At 43.2% G+C, this 11913-nt stretch overlaps 1 protein-coding gene across 1 annotated transcript in view; it reads left to right on the plus strand.

The window, feature by feature from the left end:
* Positions 1–661: 661 nt before the first annotated feature.
* Positions 662–11913, plus strand: part of LOC307002262 (endoplasmic reticulum metallopeptidase 1-like) — a 36734-nt gene continuing 25482 nt past the window's right edge. Inside the window, exons 1-4 of the mRNA XM_079619702.1 lie at positions 662–1096; positions 2655–2947; positions 9386–9513; positions 11834–11913. The exon at positions 11834–11913 is cut by the window's right edge and continues 26 nt beyond it. Coding sequence (XP_079475828.1) covers positions 762–1096; positions 2655–2947; positions 9386–9513; positions 11834–11913 — 836 coding nt within the window. The 5' untranslated portion in view covers positions 662–761. The remainder of the gene's footprint in view (positions 1097–2654; positions 2948–9385; positions 9514–11833) is intronic.

Here is an 11913-nt window from a genome sequence, read left to right on the forward strand (position 1 = left end):
TGTTTCATAAAAAAAAATTTATTTATTTTGTAAATAACAAAATAACATTTTGTAAAGTTATTTACTATATCTATCTAGTTAAATGGTAACACTGTACAATAAGGTTCGTTAGTTAACATTAGTTTACATTAGTTAACATGAACTAATAATGAACTGCACGTATACAGCATTTATTCATCTTTGTTCATGTTAATTTCAACATTTACTAATACTTTATTAAAATATTGTTAACATTAGTTCATGCACTGCAAATTAACATGAACAAACAATGAATAGCTTTATTTATATTAACTAATGTTAACAAATAGGCTACAGTAACAATTGCTCATGGTTAGTTAATGTTAGTTAATACATTAACTAATGAACCGTATTGTAAAGTGTTACCGGTCAAATAAAAGATATCTTCCAAATATGTATTAATTTTGGCGCAATTTGTTCTCTATAGTGTTGATATGGCAAATAGGTTTGTGTGACAACTAGCCCCGCATTAGGTTGTGCCCCCTGTCCCCTATACTTCTAGAAGTTTGTGTAAAATGTAACCTGAAGAAATCCTGATAGTGTCATCTGTCCTTGAACCATAGACTGTAAACAAATGGTTTGAACAGTGTAGTAAGAGTTAATATTCTGAAATGATCACTTGTGGGAAGTAATCATTAACTCCACCCTCTTACTACACTAAGCATGAAAACACTCGTTATTTCTCTTTTCTGTCAAACTGAATAAGGATTTATGACACGTTAGACAGCAGATCTTAGAACATAATGAGCAATCCAGACATTATACAGATGAGCGAGAGAGACTCTCAAGTCCTCAGAATCAGAGCCCAGCAGAACCAGGACCAGCAGAACCAGGACCAGCAGAGCCAGGACCAGCAGAGCCAGGATCCGGACAGTGGCGATGAGGAGGCCGCGCTGAACGCGCCGCGGAGCCGCGAACACAAGCCACCGGCAGTGAAGAGAGAGTTTCTGCGCGAGAGTTGCGCGGTGGTTCTGCTGCTCGGGTTCCTGAGTCTGATGTGGGTTCTGGTTCTGATCTCAGTCCAGCAGCTCATCATCAGCAGCAGAAGCACAGGACACTTCAACGCCACCCGGGCCAGGTACACTTTACCATACTACAGCATATCGGGTGCCTTAGACTACTATATAGGCTAGTATGATTACCATATAGGCCTACTTTCATTTTTGTTTTAAGCATGACTTTAATAAAAAAAATAGTATCTAATTCAATGCCTGAATTATGTTCAATTTGCAATGCCGATTTGCCTCGTGGTTGCAAGGACCCTAAACAATACACAACATCGCCGCTGTTAAAACATTTGCGTATGAAACCGAAAGTATAAAGTTGTGCATGAAGGAATCTACAGACAGCCGCCAAAATGCAGCAACTTCAGGTAGCCTACGGCAAAGGAGGGTTCACAGCTAAACACCTGTGTTAACCAGACGACCATTATTCTTTTTCTTCTTCTTTTTTTTTTTTTACAGTTAAAATAAAATAAAAAATAGGCTACACTGCTGTGGGCGTTGTTTACTTCATTAATGTGTTTACTGTGTTAATGGACTGAGGATGAAGTAGGATTCGGTATTCGGATTTGATATAAGACAAAATTATTATATCAAAATTGACCATATTTACTTTGTTTGCCTAAATTGATCGTTTTGTGGTGACCAATTCATCCATGCAAGTCAATCCATATAAAAAAATGTTTTGGCTTCGTAATCTTTAATTAAAATCTGAAAATGCCCCTCCCCTCTGCTTTGGAGGATCTTCCCTGATGACGTTTTGGTGTCTGCTTAACATCCGTAACCACGCCCCTCCAACTGACAGTAGACAGGCCGAAAGAAACACCTACTTTTCTAGATCCAATCAGGTGCTAGTTGGAAAAAGCCACGCCCACTATTTTTCCTCATTTAGTATTCCGTTTCTCTCTGAAATACGTCACAACACTGAGATAAAGTCGGTTGCAACTTCCGGTTCACGCGGACTTTAACCAGTGAATTCGCTATTCGGCCGAACCCCAAAAATCTGGATTCAATGCATCCCTAGATTAGACGGGAAAATATTAAAACATGCTGTAATGTTGAACTATTAACAGTTTATGAACATTCAAATAAGAGGATATTTGCAGTATTATTTGTATATGTCATACTGCAGATATCTCTACTAATGATGCTTACAGTTGGCATTCATTGAAAATTCATGTTTCTAAATGAATGCTTTTCATCTTATTGTAAATGTTTCATACATCCATAAAGAATAGAGCAGAGTATAACAGAGTAGATTAGAATATAATAGAAGATAGTAGCATAGAGCAGAATAAAGTAGGATATAATATAATAGAATAGAGTAGAATAAAGCAGGATAAAGAGTAGAGTATAACAGAGTAGATTAGAATAGAATAGAAGAGAGTAGATTACAGCAGAATAAAGTAGGATATAATATAATAGAATAGAATAGAGTAGATTACAGCAGAATAAAGTATGATATGATAGAGTAGAAACGAATAGTCTTTATTGTCATTATACACAAGTGCAATAAAACGTGGCTTCACTGCAATAACTCGATAGGAACAAAACTAAAATAATAACAGTAAAATAAAAACAGAGCAGCAGAGTTGTGTTCACGTGTGTAAAGTTATGTGTTATGATGTGCATCAGGATGCATTTGGATGGGATCACCAGCGTCGGGACGCGGACCATGGGAAGCCCAGAGATCGAGATCACGGTGAACTACCTTCGGGACCAGATAGAGCAGATCCGGTCTGAGAGTAAAGCTGGCTCTCACTCCATCACAGTGGACGTCCAGCGGCCCAGCGGCACCCTCAGAATCGACGGCTTCATCAGCTACTACGACCGCCTGACCAACATCGCCGTCAGACTCGAGCCCAAGACCGGCGCGCAGCACTTCATGCTCGCCAACTGTCACTTCGACACGGTGCCCGACAGCCCAGGTGTGTTCCGACAACGCTTCACACGTCAACATGCTGGCGTTCTCTTCAGGAGACTAAGAGTTTATGGGCCCTGTTTTAACAATCTGAAACGCAAGTGTCAAAGCACAAAGCGCAAGTAACTTTGTGGGCAGGTCTTGGGCGCTGTTGCTATTTTCCCGGCGGGATAAATGCCTCTTGCGCCCGGTGCAAATCTAAAAGGGGTTGGTCTGAAGTAGCTTCATTATTCATATTATTAGAAAACAATTGCGCCACTGACCAGGATAAACCGAGTCTAAAGACAGTGGCGCAATTGTTTTCTAAAACTGGAAAATATCACCAGGGAACGTTTGCGCCGGAACACGCTCCTCTTTTCGCTGAACCGCCCCCGCGAGTGCAAGTTAATTCCCTAATTTACCGACGTGCGTCTGTGGAGGGAAAAGTCCGCTGTGCGCGGGTGCAAAATAGGAATGATACATGCGTCGGTGTACAAAGTCAATTGCGCTGGGTGCAAGATAGGGCCCTACATGCTTTAATGAAGTTATGTTTCTTCCTTAATTCCTCCTTAACTGTTTGTTCGAATTAATGGAGATCTCAGTTACGTCTCATTTAAGTTTCAACTTTGATAGAATATCTACTTTATGTCTTAAGTATCAATATGTTGCTACTAGTTTCTTGCAGTGAGTATTGTGAAGCTTCATTAGGCGAAAGAGTTAATACAATGTTATTGCTCAGAAGTTGCTCACTTGAGACTTGAGAAATGAAACATAATTGAGAGTCACATTAAGTATTTATATTTGTTTCTCCTTAAGTGGGAGAAAAATGTCTCAAATGAGTCTCTCGTCATGATCCGGTGAGAGTCTGGAGCTGTAAGATGAATTTGGAGTTTGGAAATGATTTTATACTGAGATCTCTGACTTTTTATTTTTGGGATCTTGCACAAATCTGAGCAGTTTGAGACACTGTGGAAATCTCTTTGTCTTTTTCTCGGAAGATTGAGGAGAAACGTGAGACGTGGGAGACTCCAGTTTAATCTCATCGCTGCATGGGAGAAATAACTGAGATGTTAAAGATCTCATTTGTGATAGGGAATCTAAAGGACAGGCTGTTGTTTGACTCATGAGATTCCTTGTGTTGAGGAATTGTGACATGATGTCATAAACCGATAATGCTCTGTGTTTCTACCAGAAAGACTCGGGAGAATAAATACTGTGACAATTAAACATTTATTAACAGCCCAGCAAGCAATCAAGTTCTCTGGCGCAGGCCCCGTCCGTAGCTCGCAATCCGAGGGTCCGGACTCTGCATATCCTGTCTGGAGACGAAGGCAGGGGCGCAGCCGACCCCCGGGAGGTGTGGACAGGACCATCCTGGTGGTGTTGGGGAGGATGGAGGGAAAGACCCGTCTTGGTGGTGTTGGGGAGGACGGAGGGAAAGACCCGTTCTGGTGGTGTTGAGGAGGATGGAGGGAAGGATTCGACTTGGTGGTGTTGGGGAGGACGGAGGGAAAGACCCGTCCTGGTGGTGTTGGGGAGGATGGAGGGAAAGACCCGTCCTGGTGGTGGTGGGGAAGATGGAGGGAAGAGACCATCCTGGTGGTGTTGGGGAGGATGGAGGGAAAGACCCGTCTTGGTGGTGTTGGGGAGGACGGAGGGAAAGACCCGTTCTGGTGGTGTTGGGGAGGATGGAGGGAAAGACCCGTCCTGGTGGTGTTGGGGAGGATGGAGGGAAGAGACCATCCTGGTGGTGTTGGGGAAGATGGAGGGAAGAGACCATCCTGGTGGTGTTGGGGAGGATGGAGGGAAAGACCCGTCTTGGTGGTGTTGGGGAGGACGGAGGGAAAGACCCGTTCTGGTGGTGTTGAGGAGGATGGAGGGAAGAGACCATCCTGGTGGTGTTGGGGAGGATGGAGGGAAAGACCCGTCCTGGTGGTGGTGGGGAAGATGGAGGGAAGAGACCATCCTGGTGGTGTTGGGGAGGATGGAGGGAAAGACCCGTCCTGGTGGTGTTGGGGAAGATGGAGGGAAGAGACCATCCTGGTGGTGTTGGGGAGGATGGAGGGAAGATACCATCCTGGTGGTGTTGGAGAGGATGGAGGGAAGAGACCATCCTGGTGGTGTTGGGGAGGATGGAGGGAAGATACCATCCTGGTGGTGTTGGGGAGGATGGAGGGAAGATACCATCCTGGTGGTGTTGGGGAGGATGGAGGGAAGAGACCATCCTGGTGGTGTTGGGGAGGATGGAGGGAAGAGACCATCCTGGTGGTGTTGGGGAGGATGGAGGGAAGAGACCATCCTGGTGGTGTTGGGGAGGATGGAGGGAGAGACCATCCTGGTGGTGTTGGGGAGGATGGAGGGAAGAGACCATCCTGGTGGTGTTGGGGAGGATGGAGGGAAGATACCATCCTGGTGGTGTTGGGGAGGATGGAGGGAAGAGACCATCCTGGTGGTGTTGGAGAGGATGGAGGGAAAGACCCGTCCTGGTGGTGGTGGGGAAGATGGAGGTAAATGGAAGTGTCAGCATCTGCGAACTCAGACGTGTGTAAGTACTTCTCTTATATACCACGAGTATAAGAATATGATTGCATAGATGAGAAGGTAATAAGTGACGTAAAAATTGAGTCTTCCCAGCAGAACTTATGCTAAAGCTTTCATTTCTTATATTTCGTAATGCGTGACCTTTATCTCAGTTTAGTTTGTTTAGTTTGCAGTGATCAGATCGAGCAGTTTAAGGTTTCATTGTGTTTGTTGTCAGTTCTTTGAGTCAGATCTTTGAGTCAGATCTCATGACTTTCTTAGTTTTCACTGTGCTTTGTGTCTGATGTTGGGTGTATATCGACAGTCATGTTACATTATTAGCATTATTTATGCATATGTAACCCCACAGGTCCTACTCATCCGCTCTGTGCAGGACTCAAACTCGGGTCTTCGGCGTGGGAGACTAAAGACCGCAGTCACTTGAACCCTCTCTTGAGATCAGGGAAGTGAGGTTTACACGCAGCTCTTACTAGCTGGCCTCCATTACACATATAGTGCATTATTTCCTATCACAATCTGACATCATATGTGTTGTGAAATTCTGATCCTTAGAAAACCAGGAAGTGAAAGTGAAAAGCAGGAACATCGATGTGTGAGTGTGTGTGTGAGTCTCAGTGATCAGATGTGCTGATGTTTGCATGCAAAATATGCATATGTATGAGTGCTTAATAGAGGTTATGCACTGACGTCACTTTCCCACCGGATCACTCCCCCTTCAGCCGGACTGAGTGGCAGAAGAGCTGCTGCCTTACTGGATTTAATAGGGGAAACTGTGAAAACGCAAGTAAAACGACCGACTATCAGTTTAAACTAAAGCTTGGAGTCAATATACTGTAGTGTTCCTTACAACTTACTAAAGTTACTGAACTTCCTAAAATATTGACATGCAGCCAGGAATCATATTTCCTGACATTTATATGTGCCTGATTTCGATGCCGGGGAAATACATGAAGCAAATCTGCCTGTGAACCAGGGAGCTACACTAACCTTTTCCACTGGTGGCACTTGCGCTACTAACTTTTTCAGTTACTGGCGCAAAACATGATTTGGTCGCACAAATTATTTATAGTAAGCCGCTCTGGATAATAATGAAACTGTATTGCATACAGATGTGCTTTTTATTTTACTTGCCATCTTTTAAACCACATGCCGCCTTGTTTTCTTTAACATTGGTTGGGATAGATTTACTGCAATAGAAAATACAGTACACAATAATGTGCAAAATTAATTTCTTTTGGATTTCAACATGCTATGGTTGGCACAGATAGGCAGACTCCTGAACTCTTAAAATAAATATAATCAATAAAATAATATAATAATAGATTTTCAGCAGCTATTGACTATTCAATATTAAAGATAAAAAAAAACAATGCATGTCCACTTTACAATTAAGTGAAATATAATAAGCCACAAATAAGGCTATATTATAAGCTACATTGAACTTAATTATCAATTCAGATTCCTCACTTGCTCGGTTTGCTTGACACCGGAATGCAGTGGGGAGTGCTGCTGCGTCACGGGATATGTACCTGTCCCGCGCGACGTCACGCTATTTGGAGCAGCCATCTTGACGGAATAGAAAATGCTAAATCGCCGGTGATACTACAGCTCGTCGCGAAATAACATTATTCCTATCATGCCCGAGCGATGCTGTGCAGTTGCATGCGATCAGATACGTGATCATACAAAAAGGAATATCTTTGTACCGTATCCCAAAAGAAATAAAACGGAGAAACAAGTGGTTGATGGCAATAAACAGGTGATTTTGTTTTGTTTCCCCTTTAAACTCAGTTAAAAGATTATTACAGCTAACGTCACTATAATTTGGTTATAAAAATACATTGACCAACTTTTGCGGTGATGATTGAATAATCGTTCCTCGCTGGCGTCCAAATCAAAGAGTTGCTGACCCATCCGGACTCGTGATACCGATAGCCTGCTAACGTTAAGCTTTTGTATGCTTTTAATGAAGCTCCGGTGTAACGTTAGCGTGATGGGAAGTGAATAAGGTTAGCTGTAAATGTCACCGAACTCAATGTCAGGAAGTTTTTCTACACATTTAATGCCTGTAAAAAGAACTTGTGGTGCTTCATATGGATCTATGATTCCTAGCAGCTAATTCCTTTATCTTCCTCTTGTATCTTTTTGTGATGCTTATAAGTGCGATGACATGACGTGAAGAGGTAGCTGACGGCCGCTGCGCTAATAATAATAGTGGTGGGGGAAAAATAGATTCTGTTCAATATCGAGATATTTTGCGCACGCAATTATATCAATACTGTAGTGCAAAGTATTGCAATATTTAGGCTAATTATAAAATAATTATATTATTAGTATAATAATAATAATATACTACTAATAATAGATCCATTGCCACTGAGTAGCTGACGGATGTATTCCGTCAAAATGGCTTACACGCGGCTAGGGGTCACGTGACTGGGAGATCCCTATACTTTTCGCCTGCTTCATACTGTGATTGTGAAGCTTCAATTTACATGAAGCTGCGTTTACGTGGACACTTATAATCGGATTGACGGCTCAATCGGACTAAAAAAAATCTTCATGTAAACACCTTAATCAATCGGATTGTGCTCGATCTGAATGCAATTTCGATCGGATTGGTTTATTCCTTTTGTAATGCGATCGAGAGAACATGTCAACACTTGATCGGATTGAAAACCGAAACTGAGAGGACTGCGCATGTACAATGACGTATGACGCGCGGAACGAGCTGTTCTTCCTGTTGAATAAAGTGTCATATAAATGAGTGTCCCGTCATTCTAAAATTCTCATGTCACTCAGCGCCTGTGAAGTGAAGCAGGACAACGTCCCACTAATTGTTTTGGATTCTCATCCACAGACGACTGGTTTTGGCTGCGGGGAGGGGCATTTTTACTGCGTGATAAATATAAGCAGCACGGCAAAACGGTTCAATGCTCATTGTCTCCAAATCATGACCAGAGACGGATTAATATTACGTCTGCTGTTTAAAACAAATAAAGAACCAATAGAGGAGAATGGTTATGCGCGAACAGCGGGAAACGTGTGACATATAAACGCGCACATCAACCCGATTACTTTATAAGTCGCGGGGCTGAAGCCAACTTTGTGTTGAATGCTCAGAGCACGTTATAAAACGTATTCTTAAAATACAAATTTCTGTTAAAATGCTCATAGTAAATCATAGCGTATTGCCTAAAACATAAGGTAGGTACAAAAATAATCAGTGATACATTTGCGACCCATTAAAAATTAGGGTCGCAATGGCATTTCAAAAGGTTGCATATGCGACCAATTTGGTCGCAGTGTAGTTCCCTGCTGTGAACGCTTTATATACATACAATATTGGTAGGTCTAAATCCGGGTGATCACTCATTTGCTCTAATTTGTTATTGTGGCTAGCAGGACGAGGCCGAGGGCCGTGAGGCCGGTGGTGTGATTACTAATGACACCTGTGCGATGCACCGGTCTCGTATCTCTCACGATCGCGGCACGATCACGATCGATTGTTCGCGGCATTCACGCTGAAAACAAATGCTGCCTCTCAGTCTTTCTGCCACTCAATCTTTCTGCCACTCAATCTTTCTGCCACTCAGTGTGCGTGACCGTGAATGTGATTTTGTGACAGAATATGATTTTGTTTGAGTTTCACAACTGTGTTGTTGTTCTTTCATATTTGGATTTATGTTAAATCCCAGTCAGTTATGATTTGAATGCATTTGATTGACAGAATTAAATTGTATTTTTGTATTTGCATTATCAGCATCTTGCTTATAATTAATGGTTTTATGCATTTGTATCCATAGCATGTTTTATTTTTTTCTTTGAATCATGTTTCTAGATTTGTTTGCATGCTTTACTCTAGTGTATCAGTAATAATTGCAGGTACTGTTTGATCAATAACGTGTGTGTGTGTGTGTTTCAGGAGCCAGTGATGACGCCGTCAGCTGTTCAGTGATGTTGGAGGTTTTACGTTCTCTGGCCAATCTCTCCACACCACTCAAACACGGCGTCATCTTTCTGTTCAACGGGGCAGAGGAGAGCATGCTGCTGGTGAGAGGTCACGGCACGGCTGACCTTTGACATTTACATTTAATCATTTAGCAGACGCTTTTATCCAAAGCGACTTGACAAAGCGACAAATGAGGAGAGCAATAGAAGCAGTTAAACAAACAATAGGACAACAATATGTAAGTACTCTGACCCTTCCCAGTTTATTCTGATGCAGTTTTTTTAATAGATATAAAGTAGAAGAGAAGAGTGGATCAAGTGTTGCCGATAAAAATAAGTCTTCAGCCATTTCTTGAAGATGGCTAAAGTCTCACGAGGCGACATTCACTTGCAGAACACAAGTTTCTGGATGGCACGTAAGTCTGGAGTAATGAGTTTTGGTATAGGGGTGTAGAGCCAGTGGTTGTTCTGTAGGCAAACATCAGTGCCTTGATTTTGATGCAAGCGGCAACTGGCAACCAGTGCAGGTTTATGAGTGGAGTGACGTGTGCTCTCTTCGGCTCGTTAAAGACCACTCTAGCTGCAGCATTCTGGATCAGTTGCAGAGGTTTGACAGTGCAAGCTGGAAGACCAGCCAGGAGAGCATTACAATAGTCCAGTCTGGATAGAACAAGCGCTTGGACAAGGAGTTGTGTAGCATGCTCTGATAGGAAGGGCCTGATCCTTCTGATGTTGTACAAGGCAAATCTGCATGACCGGGCAGTGCTAGAAATGTGGTCTGTGAAGTTCAATTGATCATCAATTACAACTCCAAGGTTCCTGGCTGACCTTGATGGAGTTATGGATGACCAGCCTAGCTGAATGGAGAAGTTGTGATGAAGTGTTGGGTTGGACGGGATCACACGCAGCTCTGTCTTCGCAAGGTTTAGTTGAAGGTGGTGGTTCTTCATCCAGCAATAAATGTCTGTCTGGCAGGCTGAGATGCGAGCGGCTACCGTCGGATCATCAGGCTGGAATGAGAGGTAGAGTTGTGTGTCGTCAGCATAGCAGTGATGGGATAAACCATGTTTCTGAATGTTAGATCCTAGTGATGACATGTAGATGGAGAAGAGAAGCAGTCCCAGCACTGAGCCCTGAGGCACTCCAGTAGCTAGATGTTGGGTCTTAGACACCTCACCCCTCCACGACACCCTGAATAACCTACCTGAGAGGTAAGACTTGAACCATTGGAGTGATGCACTTCATCTTTAGGATTGACAGAAGGATCTGGTGGTTAACTGTGTCAAAGGCAGCAGACAGATCCAGCAGGATGAGAACTGAGGATTTGGAAGCTGCTCTTGCCAGTCTCAGAGCTTCAATAACTGAGAGCAGGGAAGTATCAGTAGAGTGTTGCTTTTGAAGCTTGACTACTTGTTGTTCATGCGGTTGTTCTTATTAAGAATGGGTTTCTTGAGCAGTAGGGTTACCTGAGCCTGCTTAAAAGCTGTGGTAAAGATACCAGTGTAAAGAGAAGTGTTGATGATATGAGTGAGTGAGTGCAGGTACAACTGAGGAAGAAATGGCTTGAAGGTAGTGGGAATAGGATCAAGCGGACAGTTAGTAGGGTGATTGGAAATTATGAGTTTGGAGACTTCTTCCTCTGAGAGCAGAGAGAAAGAGGGGAGCATGTGTGTGTTAGCTGTTAAGATGTGTGTGTCAGTTTGTGGTATGACAAATTGGCCGCTGATGGTGGTTGTTTTATTTATGAAGAATGTGGCAAAATCGTCAGCTGTTAGCGTGATGTCTCCGACTTCCAACCAGATGGAAATGGATAAATACTCTGAATGTTCTGATCCAATCTGACTTCTGATCTGTAATGCTGCCCGAATCATAATCATACACTGTTCTCTTGTTGGCCAGAGGAGAACTGGCCCCCGACCGAGTCTGGTTTCTCCCAAGGTTTTTTTCTCCATTCTGTCACTGATGGAGTTTTGGTTCCTTGCCGCTGTTGCCTTACCTTTTGGCTTGCTTAGTTGGGGACATTTAATATTCAACAATATTTTTGATCTGCCTTAATTGAGGTGGACGATGACGCAATTTTCTTCTTGATTTGCGCCACTTTCTCTCTGCAGTCCTGAGTTAAGAGTGAAGTTCGCTGAGAACATCAGATAGCCAGCGGACAGAGGGGGTGACGCGGGCTGGCCTGGATGACAGGGGGCAGAAGCTGTCCAATCACGATGACCTCAGCGAGCATGTGATTATCTGAGTGAAATGTGTTCAGGCGGTTTGATGTGATTCGCTCACATCACTTTCATCATTCATGGTCTCACTGTGTGTTTGACACACACACACAAACACACACACACACACACACACACACACACACACACACATGCATGTTAAGGTGTAGTTTTATCTCTGTTAACATCTGTCTCTCTCTCAGGGGAGTCACGGCTTCATTACCCAGCATCCCTGGGCTCGGCAGGTGCGAGCGTTTGTGAACCTGGAGGCAGCAGGAGTGGG

This window comes from Phoxinus phoxinus (genome assembly GCF_949152265.1).
Source record: "Phoxinus phoxinus genome assembly, chromosome: 1".
NCBI lineage: Eukaryota > Metazoa > Chordata > Actinopteri > Cypriniformes > Leuciscidae > Phoxinus > Phoxinus phoxinus.